Source organism: Tinamus guttatus, unplaced genomic scaffold (assembly GCF_059628265.1).
Source record: "Tinamus guttatus ecotype Peru unplaced genomic scaffold, ASM5962826v1 Tinamus_guttatus_pri_ptg000029l, whole genome shotgun sequence".
Taxonomy (NCBI): domain Eukaryota; kingdom Metazoa; phylum Chordata; class Aves; order Tinamiformes; family Tinamidae; genus Tinamus; species Tinamus guttatus.
In genome coordinates, this window is record NW_028288563.1 from 198629 (window position 1) to 222821 (window position 24193).

The window sequence follows — 24193 nt, forward strand, 5'->3', positions numbered from 1 at the left end:
AGAGCCTGCTGCTCGGAGCGGCAAGCAGCGACACTGAGGAGCAAAAGGAAGAGCTAGACAAGGAGGCGTGAGCACCTGGCAGCCTAGAAGCAAAGTGCTCACGACATGGCAAGAGCAGAAGTGGGCAGACGTGCCACAAGCCTCCATGCCTAGAGACTGCATCAAGCGCTGAGCTCCAAGGTTGCTGCTTAATTCCTCCAAGTGCAAAGAGCAGCTGCTCCCAAGTAGAGCTGCTCTGGAGCTCCCCTCACTCTCATCCTACTCAGGAGCTCTCTACACCAGAAGGGTGTGGGAATTGCCAGCACCCCCAGCAAGCGTGCCGAGAACCTAGACCTCCTTGAGCCTTAGCAATGGTCAAAGGAAAGGGCTGTCCTGCGGAGCTGCCCTGGCGCTGGCTGAGCGCAAGCAGGAAAAGCAGAACAGGCTGCGGCATCATTGGCCGGGGCAAAGGGCCCTGGGTGCCCTGGCACAGAGCAAGCAAAACAAGAGCTGGGAATATGCTCCAGCGTCAGCAAAGCCCAAACCTGCATGGGGCTGCATCAGCTCTTCCTGCGCGAGTGGATGGCAGAGTGCGAGGAAGACACTCAGCACCCGGTCGGCTCGCCTGTGTCCACGCTGGATCCTGCCAGTGCAAGGGCGGCATTGACAGACTGCAGAGGCCGCAGCAGAGGCCACAGACTGCGGCCTCACTCCGTGCTAAGACCCCTCTGCGCAGGTCATCACAGGCGGCCCCTGACCTCACAGCACTCGGCTCTTGTGACCTCACCCTCAGCTGCCCTACATAAAAGGCCAGTGCGCAGAGGGCTGTCGCTCTGCGAGTGAACAGGTTTGCAGAGGCCAGCAAGTGCTTGGGAAGAGGCGTTGGTGTCTTTGCAGATCAGCGACCTTTTCTCTTTTGCTGGAGTCTTACCTGGAGCAGAGCAGAGATGCCAGCCGGTCTGGTCCGGTGGGTGCAATGGGGCCCAAAGAGCAGGGAGGGAGAAGAGCAGAAGCCCTGTGCGCATCCTGGCAGCTTCCTTGGTGGGGCCAGAGCGCTCCTGAGCACTGGGCTGTGGGCAGCACTGCCCTCCAGACTGGGGAGCCAGGCAGCCCAGCAGAGCCTCTCGGGGCGCAAGGCACAGCCCATTCTCCTCGGGAGAGTCCTGGGGCACCACACCGTGTCGGGCCAGAACACGATACCGGGCAGGGACTGTGTGTGCAAGCCAGAGGTCTTCACGGGCCTCAGCGCGCACAGGGAGGGCTGCTCCACCGCAGAGCTTCCTAAAGCCCGTGGGTCTTCACCGTCCTGCCGCACTGGGAAACCTGGCGGAAGTGAAGCCCCCAGGCACAGGAGCGGGACACTAAAGCTCAGCTCTAGGCTGGGAAAACACCTGCATTCCTTCTCCTGCAGGCCATGCGTCTCCTCAGCACGGGGTGGCAGAAGGCTCATCCAGATCCTTTTCTTGCTGGCCCCAGTGTTTGCTGGTGAGCAGTGCTGACCAACCATCTGGTGGGGCTGCCCAGGCATGCTGGAGGGCAGCTTTGAGGGGGAGGGAGAGGCGGCAGATCCCGAGATCTCCAAGATAGGAAGCTGGGAATGCCAGGGCGGGTCACTTAGGTGGAGCACAGCCTGCCTCCTACCTTCCATGGGTTCAGGCAGTGTGAAAGAATGGAGTGCTTAGGAGCGTTATGGCTAGAAGTGCCTCCCTGCTTCAGAAGCTCTTGATGTTGTGACTTGCAGTTGGCGTTTACTGCTGGGTCTTGCTCCTCCCCAAGACCAAGTGTGAAGAGGAAGCGCTGCAGGTACGTGCCTCTTGTTATGGGAATGAAAAGCGTTGTGAAGGCCGTAGAGCAGAGCTCCTGCTTCCCCTACAAAAGTTCAGAATGTGGTGCAGCTTTGGAGGGCTAGTCCTCACAGAGATCAGGGCGGGAGAGGGACTTGTGTCGATGCTTGTGCTTGTCCTTGTGTCTGCATAGCTGCTGAATGAGCTCTGAGGCCAAGATCTCCCCACTGGAGTCAGCTCTGTGGCTTTATAGGCAGCAGACGAGAGACATTGGGCAGGAGGTGCCTTTGCTCTTGCTTTAGCTCCTGGAGCCTGCAAGTGCTCCAAGAGGAAATGGGCTGCCCCAAGACACCGGCTGCTGAGAGGCCTCGTTCCTCTGCCTTGCTCCAAGTGCTTGAAAGCAGCAGGCACTCTGCCTCCTAGGGAAGAATCCTGTGGGAAGTGCCCATGCTGCTCGTGGGACTTGCTCTCACGGAGGCTCTTTGTGTTGCAGGATAAGGCCAGCGTGCCTGAAGCTGAGCTCTCAGCTCTCAGGTAAGAGCGCTTCCTTGGCCCGCACCTGCTTGAATGGAAAAATAGGCAGGGCTGCAGGCTGCCGCCTGTGCTCAGAGTGCAAGGGAAGCCTTTGTTAATGTGAGAGAGGGAAGGGGATGGGGGCAAGAAGGTGGCAAGCTGCTTGTGAGTGCACTGGGGAGCTGCCTGCAGGGGCTGCGCAGGTGCTGCACAAGACCTGCTTTCCCTTTGTCCTTAGTAACACGTTGGGGTTGCTGAAGGAGAAAAAGAGAGAGCGGGAGCTTCTAGAAAAGCAGGTGATTCGCCTGCATGAAGAGATCAGGCACGAACATGAGGCCATCCTGCGCTCAGTGGAAGACGTCTTGGAGGAGAGGGAGATGGACGCTGAGAAGAGAGAGGTAAAGAGACTGTCATCTGATGCAAGGCCTTGCTCTCGTTTGGAGGCTCCCCGCTGCTGCTTCCTCTCGGCCCTTCCAGAGTGACTCTGTCCTCTTGCTGCCCGGGGCAAAGGTGTCTCTCAGGGCTCCTTGGGGCAGCGGGGAGCTGAGCAAGGTCTACTCTGTGGCTCAGGAGACTGCTGTTCTCCCACTGTGCCCCCTTGACTCGTCACAAAGCGCTCACCAAAAAGCTGTGGTACCATTCCCCACCGGGAGATGCCCTAGGCCGATGCACCGTGCGGCTGCCCTTGCCTCGCACTTAGTGTTCATGCAGACGTGCCCATTGAGGAGCTGCTCTCATTCTCTGCGTTAATTTCCATCTCCACCTTTGCAATGTTTTCCTCAGGCCCTTCTTGAGTTGACCCGGGCAGCTCTTGAGCAGATAGGGGCCAAGTATGTTGAGATGGCTGACTGGGCTCTGCAAAGCACAGGTAAGCCTTTGGGAAGTGTGCGGGCACTGGGCTGCTGTATGGTCCTCCCCAAAAGACTGCGTAGGTGGGCTTGCAGCCTCAGAGATCCGTGCTAGCTCACTGCTTCTCCTAGCTCTTGGAGGGTCCTAGGCAGCTGCTTTGCATGTGTATTTCAGGGGCCACCATCGACAGAGCCCGCACATCGGAGAGTTACAGTGGGCGACACTCTGTATCTTGCTGGCTTTGTCGAGTCTTCTTTACCCAGGCCTATCCTCCGGACACCATTTTGCAGGTAACAGCATGGAGAGCATGCAGGACGTCCGAGACAGTTCCTTGTTTCTAGCGGGGGCACCAAGGCCAAGCACTTCCCTTCACAGCCCCAGGCTCGCTGAGCCCTACTGCGCTGCCCCTCTTCCTGACCACCGCGTGCCTTTGGCCACTGCACTCCCACCAGGGCTGAAGCCAAGAACAGCAGCAAGGTGCCCGCAAGGGTTGGTGGCATTTTTCTGGGGACCTTGTCCTTGGCAGCTGCATTTTGCCACCTCCACGCTGAAGGCCCCTGTTTTTGAGAGAGGGCAGTTGAGGAGGGTCTGCTGGGGTCTGTCCCCTTGGAGAAGTGTGGGGGCTCACAAGGGCCTTGCCACTGCCTCAGGCTTTGAAGGCTCTGCCATGGCCTCCCCCAGGGAGCCCTGAGCTCTCTCGCGATGGCGTGCAAGATGAGAGCGGCTTTTGGGAAGTCACTCGCTCTGAGATGTTTCCTACTGAGGGTTTTGGTCTGCTGAGCACAGGTGCCCAGTGCCCTCCTGCCCCTTTGCGCCCCTTGTGTGCCTCTCCATGCACAACGCCAGCCCCAGGTGTGCGCTTCTTGCAAAGCCCCCAGTGTGCCAGTGTGGGCTCCTGGAGTGCCTTGCCACTGAAGGGGGCTGCTTTCTGCTTGCAGCCAAAGACCTCCCCTGGTCAGTGCTGGGCTTTCCAAGGAGCCGAGGGCCAAGTGGTCATACGGTTGCCGCAGCACATCTGGCCAGTGGCTGTCACCGTGGAGCACATCTCAAAGGCAGTGTCTCCATCCGGGGAAGTCAGCAGTGCCCCCAAAGATTTTGCCGTCTTTGTAAGTCTCTGCTTTGCACCTGCTGGGAGGGAAGGGCCAGGGGAGGCCTCACTGTCTTGGTGCCTCCTCTCCAAGAAGGGCGGCCTTGTTGCTGCAGAGCAGCATATCCTGCATGGGCCTGTGGGGAGCTCTGGAGTGCTTTGGCCTCTCCAGCGTTGTGCTTTCTGGGATTCAACCCACCTGTTGCTAGAGCAGTGGGACATAATGCAGGCTTCCCAATGGTGACTGAGCGGGCTCTTCTCCATTGGCTCTGCCTGAGCATTACCTGCTATCCTTGTCGGTTGCTTTTAAGGGTATGGATGAGGAAGGCCCCGAAGAAGAGCTCCTGGGGCTTTTTGCATATGATGTGGAGCAAGAGGCGGTTCAGACCTTCCACCTCAAGGTACTGTGAGTGCGTATGGGCACAATGCAAGGAAGGAGCTGGGTTAGCCTGCAAGGGCTTGGGCAACAGAGGGTGACCCAAAGAGTCCTGTGCCTTGTGGCTCTGCCTTATGACCCGTGGCTGCCTCCTTGCTCGGGGATACTTTTTGCTTCCCAGCAGGGCTAACACTGCATTTCCTTTACAGAAGCAGCTTCCCAGAGCCTTCCAGTTCATCAAATTCAAGGTGAAGAGCAACTGGGGGAAGCACGAGTACACCTGCCTTTACCGAGTGCAGGTTCATGGCATAATGGCAGCTCAGAGGTTCCAGCTGAGCCAGGAGAGTAGAGAGGTTCTGTGAATCACAATAAAGGAGTCTGTCTTGTGTCAGTTCACCTTGGTGCTATGTGTGGCTCCTGAAGTTCCATTCCTGAGGCAGGCTGCACAAGCTACGCATGCTGAGCACATGTAGAGAGAGGCAGAAGGGCAGCTGGCTCTCTGCAAAGCAGGACTCTGCTCTTCCAGGCAGTCTGAGGGCACTTGTTCACTTGTTTCGATTAAGTTGTGAGGCATGAGGAAGCAAAGAGCCTCTTGGAAAGGTGTCCCCCACAGCTCGTGTGATCCCTCAGCACAGAGATGTGCCACCTTCACTGTGCAGGTGCAGCGAGCCTGCCTCCTGCCTCAGCGCCGCTAAGAGCCAGTTGTGCTTGCACCACTCCTGATCAAAGGAGCTGTCTGCCGGAGGGGAAGGACGGCTCTTGTCTTTGGTGCAGGCAACAGGGCAGGGCCCCTGGGCTCCAAGGGCAGCCCCAGGTGCTGCAGCTGCAGCTTTCGCAGCACAGGGCACTGCCTCAAAGTTCCCGATTGCATGGCACAAGAGCATGCCAAGGCAGGGAAAGCTTTCCGGCTGTGCCAGGAGAGGGGCTGAAAACAGGTCACTCCACAAGGTTCTGCCTGCTTTCTCCCCTGCTAAATACCAAAGCCTCTGGGAAGCTGCAACGTGGCATTTACTGGAGGACGTGGCGAGCTCTTGCATTGCTCCCCTGGTGCAAGAGCAGTTCAAGAGCAGGCGCCAGGGGCTCAGCAGGAGCAGAGTGCTCTGCACTCCATGTTGGGCTCAGCGGCTGTGTGCCTCCTTCTGCAGCAGAAGACAGCTCTGCAGAACAAGGAGGACTGCACTCCCTGTGTTCCCATCAAGAGAGATGGACCAGGTGCCATCTCTAACAGGGTGGCAGGCAGTTCCCTCACGGAACTGAAAGATCCAGGTCCTCTTGGCGTGCTCTGAGGACAGCAACCCTATCACGGGCGCTCTCAGCACCCGCAACACACCCTGAACTACCTCCTCATCCTGAGCAGATGCACCACAGCTTGGTGCTCTCAAAGAATGGGAGAAGGAGCACCAAAGGGGTCCTGCGGTCCTGCAAAGCAGCAGCCTCCTACCAACAGGAGGCACTTTCTTCTTGTGCATATTCCGCCCTCTCTGCTGATATATATTACACAATAACGATCTGAAGACCACAGACACAAACAGCACAGACACAGTTTCTATCCAGTGGCACAACCTCACATAGCTGTGCACTCCCCTAGTGAGTTCCACTGTTTCAATTGCCGAATGCCATCCTCGTCGCCAATTAGGTTGCGAATGGGCTTGGGGTTCGGCAATAATCACACACAAAAAGGTGGCTATGGCGAGTCTTTTTTCAGGTGAAACCACATTAAAGAAGCAAAGTATGAATAATTACTCTTGAGGTAATACTTGCCTGCAGGATCCTGAGACTGAACATTCTCTCGAGTTGGCGGCTTACAGGGTTGCTGACAGGCTCCTAACTCAGCGGGTGTCCCTGCGGAGACAACGTAGACTTCGATGTTAGGATCCTCGCCCCCGCTCTCTCCAACCCATCTTCTCTCCAGTAGCAACTGAGGCTTTTACAATTTGTAAGGACTGTTGCTGCTCCTTCCATGCCAGTCGCACTGGAGCTTGGCCATCGCTTCATTCTTGTTTCCTATGCCAAAGTATTTCTCTCGTCTCTTTCCAAGGGTACTAGTCAGAGTAGGGCTCCCAGTCCTCCACTGGTGGGGCGGGTGGGCGCCGCAGTCTGAGTTATTCCTGGCTTTCCCGCTTTCAAATTCTGCACTTTCTTGTTGTGCTTATTCAGATGCGGTGGAAGAGAGAAAGCAGAAGTTTTGTCAAGATGATACGGTGATCCACTCCCTGCAAGGGGCAGTAAACACTCTGCAGGAACAGCTAAAGGAGAACAAACAATTGTTGGAGGAGGAAAGAAACCAAAAGATGATATTAAAGAAAGAGTTGAGGAAACAACTCTTTTTTGAGGGAAGTAGATACTTTGTCAGAAATAGAAATGACACGTGCAGAGAAGGGGGCACAGCAAATTTATCCCCAGGGAGATTTACAGAAGGCCAAAGAAGCTGTAAAAAGCCCACCCCATACGTGTCCACTGATTAAAACAAGAGTATGTGTATGAGGACTATGGCGATGAACATCCTCAGGTTACCACCAAAGAAGTCCCATTCACTGCAACTGAATTAGCAAAGCTGAGAAAAGATTTTGCAAAAACTGCGCAGGAATCAGAGACAGAGTATGTGTGGAGAGTGTCTTTGTCAGGAGGGGATGGAATCTTGTTGTCAGAAAAAGAAAGAAAAGGGTATCGGGGTCCGGTTGTGTTTCTGACTGCTGGCGATCGCTGAGCCCCATGGTCATTGACTCAGAGAGCTGCGTATTGGGCTGGAGGGCTGACCCCTTTGGAAAGAGGAGATCCGCTTGCCCTAACGGGGACGGTGGATCAGTTAGTGGAAACTGTGCAAAAGGCGGCCTGTCTCCAGATGATGTGTGATCAGGAGCTGAAGCCTAACCAGCGTTCCCTAATGATGCTGCCTGTGGACCCAGAGAGAATGACTCCCCTGATACGAGGACTTCCTGACTCCCTGAAACCCATTGGGATTCCATTACCCGTGATGGAGAAAGCCGCTCTGGAGGGGATGGTGACCCCTGACTGTCAGTGGCCAGGGAGGAAAGTATGGAAATGGGGAGAGATCGCCCAGGAGTTGATTAATCTGGGGAGAAAATACGGCCCTGTTGCCGAATTGTCCCAAAGAAGTGAAACCAGGGTTATATGGGCTGCAGAACGGGTTAGTGGGCGGTGATCATCCCCCGTGAAGGGCCGAGATTTGGGGTCAATCCAAAATCACAGTTCTGGGAGAGAGAATCTTCCAACCTGAAACGAGCTGTTGCGGCTAGGGCTTCAGAAAGGTATTCCCCGGGATTCGATGGACGGACTCCCAACCAAGGAATTAGAACGACTAGTGCAGGAATGGTCAGGGCAAACGGCCTCTTTCAGATCAACCCCCAGTGCCACGCCCTTAATAGACCTTGAGGAGGAGCTGGCTGAGAAGAAGGCAAGGGCGGGAAACTAATTCCTCCTCTCCCAGAGGGTGAGGGGGGAGGCGGAGGATGGATGTTTGCAAGACAAGTCACCTGCAATACGAAAGGGGATTTATTGATTACTGTTGCTGTAGGACCAAGGAGAAGACCGGTAGCCTTTTTAATTTATACAGGAGCACAAATTACCGCACTAATGTGGACTGAAGCAGAGTGATGTGGAATCTCGATTCCATCCAGGAAGCTAATTGTTTTAAATGCCTTGGGAAAAACACAGTCGGTGCCTGTGAGTCCAGTGACACTATGGTTACCAGAAGAACAAGAGCCTGTCAAGACCACTGTGGCCGTAGGCTCTTTTCAGATGAATCTTCTAGGCATAGATGTTTTGAAGGGTAGGCAGTGGCGTGATACCCAGGGAAATTCGTGGTCTTTTGGTATTTCCCAGATCATAGAATCATAGAATCATAGAATGCTTAGGGTTGGAAGGGACCTCTAGAGATCATCTAGTCCAACCTCCCTGCATACGCAGGGTCACCTAGAGCACGTGGCACAGGACTGCATCCAAGCAGGTTTTGAAGATCTCCAGAGAAGGAGACTCCACAACCTCTCTGGGCAGCCTGTTCCAGTGCTCTGTCACCCTCACTGTTAAGAAATTTTTCCTTAAGTTCCTATGGAATTTTTGGTGCTTCAGTTTCCGGCCATTTCCTCTAGTCCTATCAGTGGCCACCACTGAAAAGAGACCAGCACTGTCCTCTGCGCTCCCTCCCTTGAGGTATTTATATACGCTGATCAGATCCCCTCTCAGCCTTCTCTTCTCCAGGCTGAACAGGCCCAGCTCCCTCTGCCTCTCCTCATAGGGCAGATGTTCCAGGCCCCTGATCATCCTTGTGGCCCTGCGCTGGACTCTCTCCAGCAGCTCCACATCCCTCTTGTACTGTGGGGCCCAGAACTGGACACAATACTCCAGATGAGGCCTCGCTAGGACTGAGTAGAGGGGCAGGATCACCTCCCTCGACCTGCTGGAGACGCTCTTCTTAATGCACCCCAGGATCTCATTGGCCTTCTTGGCCACGAGGGCACACTGCTGCCTCATGGTCAACTTGTCATGCACCACAACACCCAGGTCTTTCTCCGCAGAGCTGCTCTCCAGAAGGTCAGTCCCCAGCCTGCATTGGTGTCTGGGGTTATTCCTCCCCAGGTGCAGGACCTTGCACTTGGCCTTGTTGAATTGCATGAGGTTTTTCACCGCCCAGTTGTCCAGCCTGTATAGATCAGGCAATTGACCGGAATATCCGCTGCAAGTGGCGCCTACCCTCCCCGCTTCCAAACTGACAGATCTGAAACCCTATCCACTGCCATTAGGAGCCACAGAGGGGATCACACCAGTTCTGGGGGATTTAGAGAAACAAGTGGTTGCAGTTTCCACTCACTCCCCCCTTAACTCCCCAGTGTGGCCTTTCAGAAAGGCAGACGGTAAATGGAGATTGACTATAGATTACCGGAGACTGAATGCCAACACAGGTCCACTAACATTGCTGAATTCAGAGCGACCATTCAGGAACAATGTCATCCTGTTATGGCAATGATCGATGTCAAGGATATATTTTTCATGGTCCCTTTACAACCTGAGGACCAGGATTGTTTTGCCTTCACCTAGGAGGGACACCAGTACACCTTTACACGACTCCCACGAGGATACAAGCACTCCTTGACGCTGGCCCACCATGCTCTAGCGCAAGAGTTACAAAAAATCCTCCTAAGGGCGGAAGTAAAGATCTATCAATATATAGATGATGTGCTGATAGGAGGGAGTCAGGTGGAAGAAGTTAGAGAAACCCAGAAGGACATCATCAACCACTTAGAAAGTACAGGCTTGACAATTCCACCTGAGAAAATACAAGCTCCTTCAAGTAAGGTAACATTTTTAGGGGTTGGGTGGGAGGAATGACATGTATCCCACCGGATACCCTTTCCTCTCTTGACCGGATCAAGATGCCAGAATCCAAGAGAGACTTACAGCATGCACTAGGGTTGCTTGTGTTCTGGAGGAAGCATATTGCTCACTTTTCAATTACTGCCAGACCCCTGTACGACTTACTGCGAAAAAGAGTTCAGTGGGAATGGACTCAGGTTCATGATGAGGCTTTACAGCTGTTGGTGTTTGAAGCGACTGCCTATCAGGCCCTTGGTCCCACTCACCCATCTGATCCAGTTCAAACTGAATGGGGATTTGCCAAGACTGGACTGTGAATCCGTTTGCGGCAAAAGGGTCCAGAGGGACCTAGTGGGCCCATTGGTTTTTATTCTCACAGCTTTAAAGACGCTGAAAAAGGATATACAGCTTGGGAGAAAGGTTCATTTGTAGTTAGTTAGGCTCTAAGGGAAGCTGAACGGACTATCTGGCAACAACCTATAGTGCTCAGAGGCCCATTTAAAGTGATTAAAGCAGTATTGGCAGGAACCCCACCCCCTGATGGGGTGGCTCTGAGAGACTCTGTGCGAAAATGGTACGCACAAATAGAACACTATCGTGATTTTTTTTCTGTATCTGAAGGAACCACAAAGGCGTTCAATATACAAGATGAGGTGGACTTGGATAGAGAAACACCCGGGTTATGATCTGTAATACAGGTAGCTCTTCTGTTTTCTGAACAATTGCAGAATGTCTGGTTTACGGATGCCTCGTCAAAGCGAGAGGGAAAAACTTGGAAATATCCAGCAGTGGCACTTTGGATAGGTACTGAGGAACAGATCATTACTGAAGGAGAAGGTAGTGTACAAGTAGGAGAACTAACCGCTGTGTGGAGCGTTTTCCCACATGAGGCTCAAGCTGCTTCTCCTGTCTATATCTGTACTGAGTCTTATGCCGTGTTTAAAGGCTGCACTGAGTGGCTTCCATTCTGGGAATAAAACTGATGGGAGGTCAATACAATATCTCTATGGCAAAAGGAAAAATGGCAGGATATTCTTACCATTGCCAAACAAGGGGCATTTGCAGTAGCTTGGATAGCATCTCATCAACGAGATGACACCGCGGTGAACCGATGGAATGCCAAAGTGGATGAACTAGCACGGGCTGGCTCCCCTACAAAACACCCAGATAGCGGAGAATTGGGAACATCTCTTGGAATGGCTACATGTAAAACGGAAACCTTCAGGAGCGAAGGAGCTGTTTTGTGAGGCACAAGCCCGAGGGTGGCCGGTTACAAGGGAGGAGTGTAAAACCTGTGTATCTTCTTGCAAATAATGCTGAGTCCATCTGGACAGACACCCTCTGGGAGCTGCCCCTCTGCACTTGAGAGAGGGAAAAGGCCTGTGGGAGGCCTGGCACATTGATTACATCGGCCCCTTTCGAAGGTCAGAGGGAAAGCACTATGTACTGGCAGGCGCAGACAAGAGAATCTGGATTAGTGCAAGCTAAAGCATGTGCTAAGGCAATAGGAGAAAACACCATAAAGGCTCTGAAAGAATGGTTTGGAATCTTCCCCAAACCGCAGTCCATTCAATCAGATAACGGCTCACATTATACAGCTAAAGTGGCCCAGGAGTGGGCAGCCCAGGAGGAAATTTCGTGGGTGTTTCATACTCCATATTACCCTCAAGCGAATGGAATCGTGGAAAGAACGGTCTTATGAAAACAATTCCTCAAACCACATGAGCCAGGATGGGCTGAGCAGGTGTGGGATGTGGTGATCAGTGTTAACAGTCACTGGGGAATAAATGGATGTCCAAAGATCACAACATTTTACCCAAACGCTCCAAAGATCATACCAACCCCACATGATCCTGATCACCCTAGAGATCCATCTTATTCCCCAGGACAGCCTGTCTTGGTTGAAATCCCCACCGTGAGGGCGGTACCACTGGTATTGGACACTCCAATAAACAAATACACCTGGAAGGCAAAAAACACCCATGGGAAAATCCATAAGATTGTTGGATTGTTCCCTCTTTCTAACTCGAGAAGTCTTTTGTTTCATTTCAAGAAGAAGCAAGTGACCCAGATTCGCCCACAGAAGATGTGAACCAGATGCTGATTGTAATATAATTTGGTTAAAATGTCTATGTCATTTTTAATTATATTGTTCTGGAGGGTTATCTCTAAGAGTAAGGAGAAGCCAATTCCCCCAAATTCCACCAATCTATATGATCCATTTAAGGATAACGAATTTGTTTCGTTAGCAAGACCTGTAAGCCAAGCTTTTAATCGGAGTATGGTAATCTGGGAGAGAGAGAGGTTGCCTGCGACAAGCGATCGGTCGAGGTTAATATAGGTGGAAAACAAAAGTGGGGGAAGACTGAGTAGCCTCCTGAAAGAATAATCAAGCATTATGGGCCTGCTACCTGGAGTCCTGGTGAACCATAGTCAAGGGCGAGACTGGGTTGGCCTCTGTGTTCGCCACCAAGAAGAAACTTGAGCTCTGCTGTTGGCTGCCACCCATTAGGCGTTGAGCGGTGGGGACATATGCCATAGCAGACCTTGATGTAAGTGATGGTCACCTCTCTCTCTGAGGGCCTGTAGCAGTCGTGGCGACAGTCGTTCTCCACAACTCGTCACTCTTTTTGACGGGCCAGACAGGGTTATTCCAAGCTGTGGTAGTGGGTTTATAACTGCTGCATCCACTAGGTCTTTAATTGTCTGCGAAATGTCTTCATGCCCCCAGAATCTTGTACTGTGTCGTGGCTATTGATTTAGTTGCGGCATGAATCTGCACAGAGGGCATTTTTACTTTTCTGACTAAAATTGTCTGGGTACTAATGTAGTTCTTTGTTCCAAATTGCTACAAGGCGTCAGAAAATTTAAAAGTCAGTCCCTTTAAAATATCAATTCCAATTACATATTCAGCAACAGGAATTATGATAACTGAATACAATCATTTTGGGAGATTCTCTATTTTCATTTCTATTTATGCTTGTACAACTTCAATTTGGTTTCCTCCCCAAAAATTGCTTGGGATTTCCATATATTAAGGAGGCCTTCGCTCCAGGAACAACAGAGGCTTTTACAATTTGTAAGGACCGTTGCTGCTCCTTCCATGCCAGTCGCACTGGAGCTTGGCCATCGCTTCATTCTTGTTTCCTATGCCAAAGTATTTCCCTAGTCTCCTTCCAAGGATACAAGTCAGAGTACGGCTCCCAGTCCTCCACTGGTGGGGCGGGTGGGCGCCGCAGTCTCAGTTATTCCTGGCTTTCCTGCTTTCAAACTCTGCACTTTCTTGTTGTGCTTATTCAGCCCTCTCTGCTGATATATATTACACAATACAGATCTAAAGACCACAGACACAAACAGCACTAACACAATTTCTATCCAGTGGCGGCCAAAACCACAAAGAACCGCAGTAGATGCAATGCAAACTATGCTTTATTGTTCTCTAAGTACATTATTTATACTGAGATTTTCTCGTCGTGGCTGCTACTTATTGGTGAGGACTACAAATGACAGTAGCTAGTAACAGAGTTATGACTGGACGATTCTTAGCTTGGCCAGCTTCTGCTCCGTGGCCATAACCTCCTTAAATTGATCAGAATTTTCTGCTGTCTCCGTGTGAACTCCGCCTCATAGATTCACGCTAATCTTTTCAAGGCTAACATTCTTTGCTATGGGAGCCATGGATTCCACTGACCAGCTGCAATCCCTGACAAGGGCCATCTAGGAGGCAAGTGTAGGCCAATAGGCCTGCTGTTGACACGAATGACAGTTAGTGTAAGTAACTTGTGCAGTATTCTAATTACTGGTGGCCGCTATACACTCTGCAAGATCAAGAGAAGAGGCCAAAGAATGGAAATTTAAGATGTAACATAACTTTGTAATATGCTGCTTTTTAGGAGGCAGGATAAGGCAGGCACAGAAACACCTCGTCTATGAGGAAAGTCTGACAGAGGTGCTCTTCTTAGGCCTGGAGAAGATTTTAGATGCTATTAACGTGTCTCAGGAGGATGAGGCCAGCCTCTTTTCAGTGGTGCCCAGCAACACGACGCCAGGCAGTGGGCACGCACTGGACCACCATCTCCTCATGAGCAATCATTTATTTCCTAGGAGGGTGACTGTGCCGCGCAACAGATGGCACAGAGAGCTTGTGGCCTCTCCATCCTTCGAGAGAGTCCAAAGTCCCCAGGAGACGGTCCTGGCCAATATGTTCTAGGTGCCCCTCCGGGAGCAGAGGGGCTTGGGCAGCATTGCCAGAGGTCCCTTCCCACCTCAGGCATTCTGGAGGGTGGTGCTGCGGGGCAGAGCGAAGATAGCCTGAGAAGCGCTAGAGCCATGGGAGCCCTGCTCTGCCTAGAGAGCCTGCTGCTCGGAGCGAAAAGCAGCGACACTGAGGAGCAAAAGGAACAGCTAGACAAGGAGGCGTGAGCACCTGACAGCCTAGAAGCAAAGTGCTCACGACATGGCAAGAGCAGAAGTGGGCAGACGTGACACAAGCCTCCATGCCTAGAGACTACATCAAGCACTGAGCACCAAGGTTGCTGCTTAATTCCTCCAAGTGCAAAGGGCAGCTGCACCCAAGTAGAGCTGCTCTGGAGCTCCCCTCACTCTCATCCTACTCAGGAGCTCTCTACACCAGAAGGGTGTGGGCATTGACAGCAGCCCCAGCATGAGTGCCAAGAACCTAGACCTCCTTGAGCCTTAGCAATGGTCAAAGGAAAGGGCTGTCCTGCTGAGCTGCCCTGGCACTGGCTGAGCGCAAGCAGAAAAAGCAGAACAGGCTGCGGTATCATGGGCCAGGGCAAAGGGCCCTGGGTGCCCTGGCACAGAGCAAGCGAAACAGGAGCTGGGAATACGCTCCAGCGTCAGTAAAGGCCAAACCTGCATGGGGATGCATCAGCTCTTCCAGCGCGAGTGGATGGCAGAGTGCAAGGAAGACACTCAGCACCCCGTCAACTCGCCTGTGTCCACGCTGGATCCTACCAGTGCAAGGGTGGCAATGAAAGACTGCAGAGGCCGCAGCAGAGGCCACAGACTGCGGCCTCACTCCGTGCTAAGACCCCTCTGCGCAGGTCATCACAGGCGGCCCCTGCCCTCACAGCACTCGGCTCTTGTGACCTCACCCTCAGCTGCCCTACATAAAAGGCCAGCGTGCAGAGGGCTGTAGCTCTGCGAGTGAACACGTTTGGAGAGGCCAGCAAGTGCTTGGGAAGAGGCATTGGTGTCTTTGCAGATCAGCGACCTTTTCTGTTTTGCTGGAGTCTTACCTGGAGCAGAGCAGAGATGCCAGCCGGTCTGGTTCGGTGGGTGCAATGGGGCCCAAAGAGCAGGGAGGGAGAAGAGCAGAAGCCCTGTGCGCATCCTGGCAGCTTCCTTGGTGGGGCCAGAGCACTCCTGAGCACTGGGCTGTGGGCAGCACTGCCCTCCAGACTGGGGAGCCAGGCAGCCCTGTAGAGCCTTTTGGGGCGCAAGGCACAGCCCATTCTCCTCGGGAGAGCCCAGGGACACCACACCGTGTCAGGTCAGAACACGACAGCGGGCAGGGACTGTGTGTGTGCAAGCCAGAGGTCTTCACGGGCCTCAGCGCGCACAGGGAGGGCTGCTCCACCGCAGAGCTTCCTAAAGGCCGCAGGGCTTCTCCGTCCTGCCGCACTGGGAAACCTGGCGGAAGTGAAGCCCCCAGGCACAGGAGCGGGACACTAAAGCTCAGCTCTAGGCTGGGAAAACATCTGCATTCCTTCTCCTGCAGGCCATGCGTCTCCTCAGCACGGGGTGGCAGAAGGTTCATCCAGATCCTTTTCCTGCTGGCCCCAGTGTTTGCTGGTGAGCAGTGCAGTGTTTGCTGGTGAGCAATCTCACTATGGGAAGCCACTCAGGAGGGCAGCAAAACTGCCAAAGAGTTGGGTCATACCTGGCGTGAAGTGACGAATCAACTAAAGGCCATGCAAGCTGAAAAGAAAATGGTAGCCGCAGTTACGCAGATGCTGCAAGGGGAAAATCCAGCAGCTACCCGTAATCCTGCGCCACGAGGTGCTCCCGGGCGGGGAGCGGTGGGTTCCCCGTGCAAGTCTCCTCGTGAACTGGTGGAAAGCGTGGAGAAGGACCGCCAGCAGTCACCCGGTCGGCCTGCGGACCCACCGTCGCCACCGCCCATAGAACCCCAATCGGAGGCGAATCCTTCTGAATCAGCTTCAGCACCTGAGCCACCAGTGCCGCCCACAGCTCCGTCACTCTCTGTGTGGGAGACCGGAGAACGGCCATTGATGACCCTCTGCAAGCTTTCGATCTGGTGCAGAGAGAATGGGTTCAAAGCCGAGCCCCACCTAGTATTCGAATCTGATGTGAAAGCCAAAAGCAAAGTGGCCGTCGGAGCCATGGCAGCCTGCGTGACCAGGAGGGAAGGTGATGTGACTGAAGGTGGAGTTTGTCCACCCCATGGTCTGCCTGCTGGCACGTACCGGCCCTACGTGGCAGGATGCACCGGGCATAAACAGACAATGCAGAGAGAAAGGGGCGGGGGAGAGAACCTCCTAACACTGACGCCCACGTTGTCTCAGTGGGGACGCCCGCCAAGTTAGGAGCCTGTCAGCAACCCTCTAATCTGCCAACTGGAGAGAATGTTCAGCCTCAGGATCCTGCCGACGAGTATTACCTCAAGAGTAATTATTCAAACTTTGCTTCTTTAATGTGCTTTTAAATTTTTTGAGATTACCCCAGGACAGCCTAGTCCCTCTGATGGTCAAACACAGGGCTGGGCTACAGGGAGCCCTGACAGAAGTAAAGTCATGTCCGTGTAAGGTGATGCTGAGAGACTGGAACACGGGAAAATGGACAGGACCTTTGGACTTGACAACCTGGGGAAAAGGGTATGCTTGTGTCGTTACAGACACTGGAATCAGATGGGTGCCAGAAAAAACGGGTGAGACCTTGACTGGAAGCAAACTTGCATACATCAGATGTAGCAGGCAAGCAGCCGGTACCCTAGCTGTGGGAAGTGCGAGCCTGCAGAACAACAACATGGGAGGAAGAAGTGTTACTGTTATTATTAGCTGTATATTTTGGCTTTTAGGAGGTAATGTTGCTTTTAATGCTGTTACAGAAGCTGATGCTACTTTTAACACTGATGGATATGTTACAAAGATTACTGTAAGTAGTGATTGCATTGATGATGTTGATTTATGGAGTGATTGGGAAGTGATAGTGGTGTCGTTCTTCGGTCCTGGGGTGTCAGCCGCCCGAGCTCATAGGAATATTGAACGTCTTGCATGCTGGGGAGTCAAGCAGGCAAATGCAACCAGTGTTGTGCTTAGTGAGTTGTCAGATGATTTAACCCAGGTACAACACGCTGTACTGCAAAACCGTGCCGCTGTTGATTTCCTGCTTCTTGCTCACGGACATGGGTGTCAGGACTTCGACGGAATATGCTGCATGGACTTGCAAGATCACTCGGCAGCTATACATCAACAACTCCACAACTTGATCAAACATACGGAGAAAGTAACAAAAGATGTTGGGTTTTTTGGACTTGATGGGTTAACTGACTTGTTTGGAATCGGGGGATGGATAAAATCGCTGGTGAAATCACTATTAATGTTGTTACTATGGGGACTGTTGCTTGTAGTTGGTTTAATGATCGCTTGGAACTGTTTGCGCGCTTTAATATCACGTTTGTTAACTGCCTTTTCACGTAATCTAAATCTGACACCTCAAGGTTGGCTTGCTTCTCGGAGACATTTAATCTAAACAAAAAGTGGGAAATGTGGAGGACAGGGACATGGGGGTGTCCTTGACCAGTCCTTGACTGGGCTAAGTTGGTGGGAAATTAGGAAGTTACTCGTTGTGAAAGACAACTTTGAGGAAGTACAGCTGCCTTGAGATGTCAGTGTGGCCATTGCGGTTAGGCACTTGGATATGGCTTAGCACCCTGTGATATGTAAGCAGGTTAATGCTTGTAACCAATTACTGATGCTCTACTGAGATGTTGCTATGCGAATTGCTATATATTGTGATATGCAACGCGAAATAAACGAAGTCAGTTCCAGTTTCTATGAAGTTGCTGTCTGGCATTCCTGACCCGCTCCAAGCTGCAACAGCGTGCAAGATGAGAGCGGCTTTTGGGAAAGCACTCACTCTAAGATGTTTCCTACTGAGGGTTTTGGTCTGCTGAGCACAGGTGCCCAGTGCCCTCCTGCCCCTTTGCGTCCCTTGTGTGCCTCTCCATGCATAACGCCAGCCCCAGGTGCACGTTTCTTGCAAAGCCCCCAGTGTGCCAGTGTGGGGTCCTGGAGTGCCTTGCCGCTGAAGGGGGCTGCTTTCTGCTTGCAGCCAAAGACCTCCCCTGGTCAGTGCTGGGCTTTCCAAGGAGCCGAGGGCCAAGTGGTCATACGGTTGCCGCAGCACATCTGGCCAGTGGCTGTCACCGTGGAGCACATCTCAAAGGCAGTGTCTCCATCCAGGGAAATCAGCAGCGCCCCCGAAGATTTTGCCATCTTTGTAAGTCTCTGCTTTGCACCTGCTGGGAGGGAAGGGCCAAGGGAGGCCTCATTGTCTTGGTGCCTCCTCTCCGAGAAGGGCGGCCTTGTTGCTGCAGAGCAGCATGTCCTGCATGGGCCTGTGGGGAGCTCTGGAGCGCTTTGGCCTCTCCAGCGTTGTGCTTTCTGGGTGATGGGGTCTTGGAGCCCTGGCTAAAAAAGAGTGAGGTCTAAAAAAGAGCCTGACGCACAGCCACAATTCCCACCTGTTGCTAGAGCAGTGGGATATAATGCAGGCTTCCCAATGGTGACTGAGCGGGCTCTTCTCCATTGGCTCTGCCTGAGCATGACCTGCTGCCCTTGTCGGTTGCTTTTAAGGGTATGGATGAGGAAGGCCCAGGAGAAGAGTTCCTGGGGCTTTTTGCATATGATGTGGAGCAAGAGGCGGTTCAGACCTTCCACCTCAAAGTACTGTGAGTACGTGCGGGCACAACGCAAGGAGGGAGCTGAGTTTGCCTGCAAGGGCTTGGGCAACAGAGGGTGACCCAAAGAGTCCTGTGCCTTGTGGCTCTGCCTTGGGAACCGTGGCTGCCTCCTTGCTCGGGGATACTTTTTGCTTCCCAGCAGGGCTAACACTGGCAAAGCACAGCACGATGCTGCGCTCTTTTTCTTTACACCTGAGTAATGATGTCTCCCCACGTTTCCTTTACAGAAGCAGCCTCCCAGAGCCTTCCAGTTCACCAAATTCAAGGTGAAGAGCAACTGGGGGAAGCGTGAGTATACCTGCCTTTACCGAGTGCAGGTTCATGGGATAATGGCAGCTCAGAGGTTCCAGGAGAGCAGAGAGGTCCTGTGAACCAAAATAAAAGATTCGTTTGTGTGTCAGTTCACGTTAGTGTTATGCGTGGCTCCTGGAGTTTGATTCCTGAGTCAGGCTGCACTCCCGCCTCAGCACCGCTAAGAGCCAGTTGCTCTTGTATCACTCCTGATCAAAGGAGCTGTCTGCTGGAGGGGAAGGACAGCTCTTGTCTTTGGTGCAGGCAACAGGGCAGGGCCCTTGGGCTCCAAGGACAGACCCAGGTGCTGCAGCTGCAGCTTTCACAGCACAGGGCACTGCCTCAAAGTTCCCAATTCCATGGCACAAGAGCATGCCAAGGCAGAGAAAGCCTTCTGGTTGTGCCAGGAGAGGGGCTGAAAGCAGATCTCTCCACAGGGTTCTGCCCGCTTTCTTCCTCCCTGAATACCAAAGCCTTTGGGAAGCTGCAGCCATCTTGCCTTCCTGGGACGGTCACAGGGGCAGGGCTTTGCGTGGCATTTGCTGGAGGACTTGGCGGGCTCTTGCATTGCTCCCCTGGTGCAAGAGCAGTGCAAGAGCAGGCGCCAGGGGCTCAGCAGGAGCAGAGTGCTCTGCACTCCATGCATGTTGGGCTCAGCGGCTGTTTGCATCCTTCTGCAGCAGCAGACAGCTCTGCAGGACAAGCAGGACCGCACTCCCTGTGTTTCCATCAAGAGAGATGGACCAGTCGCCACCTCTAACAGGGTGGCAGGCAGTTCCCTCACAGAATTGAAAGATCCAGGTCCTCTTGGTGTGCTCTGAGGACAGCAACCCTATCACGGGCGCTCTCAGCGCCCGCAACACACCCTGAACTACCTCCTCATCCTGAGCAGATGCACCACAGCTTGGTGCTCTCAAAGAATGGGAGAAGGAGCACCAAAGGGGTCCTGCGGCCCTGCAAAGCAGCAGCCTCCTACCAACAGGAGGCACTTTCTTGTTGTGCTTATTCAACCCTCTCTGCTGATATATATTACACAATAAAGACCTGAAGACCACAGACACAAACAGCACTATCACACTTTCTATCCAGTGGCGCAGCCTCACATAGCTGTGCACTCCACTAGTGAGTTCCACTGTTTCAATTGCCGAATGCCATCCTCGTCACCAATTAGGTTGTGAATGGGCTTGGGTTTCGGCAATACTCACAAAAAACAAGGTGGCTACGGCGAGCCTTTTTTCAGGTGAAACCACATTAAAGAAGCAAAGTATGAGTAGTTACTCTTGAGGTAATACTTGCCTGCAGGATCCTGAGACTGAACATTCTCTCGAGTTGGCGGCTTAGAAGGTTGCTGACGGGCTCCTAACTCAGTGGGTGTCCCTGCGGAGACAACGTAGACCTCGGTGTTAGGATCCTCGCCCCCCCTCTCTCCACCCTGTCTTTTTATGCCCAGTGCATCCTGCCACGTAGGGCCAGTATGTGCCAGCAGGCAGACGAGGGGGCGGACAAACTCCACCTTCAGTCACATAACCTTCCCTCCTGGATGCACAGGTGCACATACCAGTAAGGGGTCCTAGCCGTCAGTCTGAGGGTCCTGCCTTTCTCATCTTCATCCCTCGCGGGTGTTTGACCTTCAAACTAGTTGGGAGGATTTTTGCAGTTAAGTTGGCTATAAGCCCAGTCGAGCAGCTGCCTTCAACTGCTTTTGGAGAGGTCGGCTGTGAACCTGGTTGAGCAGTCGCCCCCGTGCTCCTTATCGCTCAGCCCAGGGGGGCAAACATCGTCTTTCTCAAAATCTGGATTCTATTTTGCACAATAGTTTTATGACTCTACAGATCATACAAATTTCCACCTCCAATATTTGCCAGCCTTTCATCTGTAGAGGTCAATCTCTAGTAGCGAAGGACCCAAACAGACCATAGAATCATAGAATGCTTAAGGTTGGAAGGGACCTTTAGAGGTCATCTAGTCCAACGCCCCTGCACACGCAGTGTCACCTAGAGCACGTGGCACAGGACTGCATCCAAGCGGGTTTTGAAGATGTCCAGAGAAGGAGTCTCCACAACCTCTCTTGGCAACCTGTTGCAGTGCTCTGTCACCCTCACTGTTAAGATATTTTTCCTTAAGTTCCTGTGGCACTTTTGATGCTTCAGATTCCGACCGGTTCCTCTAGTTCTGTCGGTGGCCACCACTGAAAAGAGGCCCGCACCAACCTCTTCACTGCCTCCCTGGAGGTACTTATAGACACTGATTAGATCCCCTCTCAGCCTTCTCTTCTCCAGGCTGAACAGGCCCACCTCTCTCAGTCTTTCCTCATAGGGCAGATGTTCCAGGCCCCTGATCATCCTTGTGGCCCTGCGCTGGACTCTCTCCAGCAGCTCCACATCCCTCTTGTACTGTGGGGCCCAGAACTGGACACAATACTCCAGATGCGGCCTCACCAGGGCTGAGTAGAGGGGCAGGATCACCTCCCTCGACCTGCTGGAGACGCTCTTCTTAACGCACCCCAGGATCCCACTGGCCTTCTTGGCCACGAGGGCACACTGCTGCCTCATGGTCAACTTGTCATGCACCACAACACCCAGGTCTTTCTCTGCAGAGCTGCTCTCTAGAAGGTTGGTCCCTGTGGGAGTCATTGAAAGCAGCAGGGGCTTAAGGTTTAGGACCAGAAGCCATTTTTTTGGGCATCAGACCAAACTTACATATTCTCCAAGTATGTGAGCATACACTGTCCACGCACTGTCCACGCGCTCCCTCCCCCTGCCTCTAGCCAATTCCTTGACTCTGTTGCTATCTGGGTCCAATCCTGCTAACGGACAATAGCTAACTAACCAGAGATTGGTGCGTCCAGCCTGTGTTTCAGGTTTCTCTATCTGCTAATCTGGTATTCCTAACTTTCACAGTTTCTCACTCCTAACTTTCACCGTTCCCGCAGCTTCCCACAGTTTCTCAGGGTTTCTCAGTTTCCCACATCTCCCCCTTTCTTGTTTTCTAGCACCAGGCATAGTTAAGGACCCAAAGTGCAGTAGCCAAGGAGTTGGCTTTGGCAACGCTGTAAAACCTCCCAACAGTTCAGCAAGTTCTTCTCCTTTTCTTCAACGGTGTTGACTAAATTCGCATTCTTCTTTATAACAGTTATTCTTTCCACTAAGGCACGTATCAATTTTATGAGACATGGCAAAAACATACAAGGGATTATGATTACAGTTAGCACTATACATCCCATTACAACTATTCGTTTGAGTCCGGTTCCCCAGGTGCACCAAGGTTACCCACACATTCTCTCGAGGTTGAAGTGGTGGTGCTGGCATTGCAGTGATCGCTTTGCTTGCAGCAAGTCCATAGAGGACTAGTCCTCCGATGATTGTTGGAACTCTTCCTTGGGATCTTCTCCTCTCTCCACAGCCATCGGTGTTGATAATGCCGGCTTTATCTAACGCGCTGGTACCCAACGGTTTTGTCCTGCAACATGAATAGAAGCATACCCTCGCCCCCAGCTTATTAGAGGTCTTCATTAATTTTACGTACATCTTGTAGTAATTGCCATTTACCGCTTTTCTTTCTAATGACAAACACAGGCGTGTCCCACGGGCTGGTGGATGGCCGAAGGCGGCCTTGATGTAGTTGGTCTGGGACAAGCTCGCGAAGGTGGTGCAGCTTCTCCGCAGGGAGGGGCCACTCATCCACCCACGTTGGCTTGTCCCTGAGCCACGTGAGGGCGGGAGTTAGCTGCGCATCAGTGGCTCCTGGGTAAAATGCAGTGTCCTCACGCAAGCACCCCCCCATGCTGCGCTTCCGTTTCCCCCCTTAGGCAAAATTCGCCCATCTCGATGAGTTAAAGAACGGCATTGATATGCATAATGCCTTCCCTTTTCACAGCGGGGGCAGGGTCCCGGTGCCGCAGGCGGTTTACGTTGCCGCGGACAGTCTCACTTAAAGTGACCCATCTGCCCGCACGCATAGCAAGCCCCGGAACCCGCCAGCCGAGTCGCAGCAAGAGACGCATAAACACCGGCAAGCATCTGCAATGGATCGCCTGAGTTGTATTCCATTTCCTGCCCTGCTGCCTCTCCTATATTGAAATCACCCTCCTGCAACGCCTCACGCGTAACCATTGCCCACGGATTCTCAATTCTTTCCCTTTTACGATCCCCACCTGGTTCCATGGGTGGTGGCACCACAACCTCCTGCAATCCCCGGTCTGGGGGTACGGGAGGCTGTGTGTGAAGACCCGAGGCTGGCGCGGCTGGATAAGTATACCTTGGTGGATAGCGGTCCTCCGCAAAGGTGGCAAAGATAGCAAAGATAACAAAGATGGCAAAAGTGGAGGTCTTGAATCGCGTGGAGGGGGTGGGGGAGGTGGGGGCCGCGCTCGTGTCTATCCCTGTTTCTGATGTAACTGCATATTCCTAATCCCCATTGCAATTGCCTAATCCCCATTTTAAAAGACAAATCAAATCCCCAGTTTGGATATCCTGACCTCTCCCGGAATATCTAAAACATGCTGCATAGTCTGCAGCAACTTTTCCTGCTCCTTTGTCATGGATCCCCGCATCGTCCTCGACAGCTTGGCTCCCATGTCCCATGCCAGAGCTTCCGAGGCTCACACTCTCACCGTACCAGACCTTCCAAGGCCCGCAGTTCCCAGTGCTGGAGCTTCCAAGGCTCTCACCCCTGAGTGCCGGAGCTTCTGAGGCTGACACTACCCCTGCTCTAGATATTCCAAGGCCCGCTATTCCCAGTGCTGGAGCTTCCGAGGCTCGCACTCCCAAGTGTTGGAGCTTCTGAGGCTTGCACTTCCCCACGTCAGAGCTTCCAAGGCCCACAATTCCCGAATACCGGAGCTTCCAAGTTTGCTCTGATGCTCAAAAAAAATGGCTTCTGGTCCTAAACCTTAAGCCCCAGCTCCTTTCAATGACTCCCACAAATGGCACCTGAACAGGGCCTGAGATAGGCAAATGGGGAAGATCATGCAGTGGAGAAAACTTGACAGGACGGATGAAGGGCAACATGTACACGGCCGCAAGTGATAAACG

The 24193-nt window shown here is 52.8% G+C and overlaps 1 protein-coding gene and 1 pseudogene across 1 annotated transcript; both read left to right on the top strand.

Annotated features, from left to right (window-relative positions):
• Window positions 1-528: 528 nt before the first annotated feature.
• LOC148596148 (SUN domain-containing protein 3-like) lies at window positions 529-4950 on the top strand. The gene is made up of 9 exons (XM_088529856.1): window positions 529-630; window positions 1756-1782; window positions 2257-2297; window positions 2515-2674; window positions 3060-3144; window positions 3300-3415; window positions 4064-4231; window positions 4524-4613; window positions 4798-4950. Exons 1-9 carry the CDS (start codon window positions 529-531, stop codon window positions 4948-4950), a joined length of 942 nt encoding a protein of 313 aa, XP_088385982.1.
• Window positions 4951-6949: 1999 nt separating this feature from the next.
• Window positions 6950-23094, top strand: LOC148596149 (uncharacterized; annotated as a pseudogene).
• Window positions 23095-24193: the final 1099 nt, after the last annotated feature.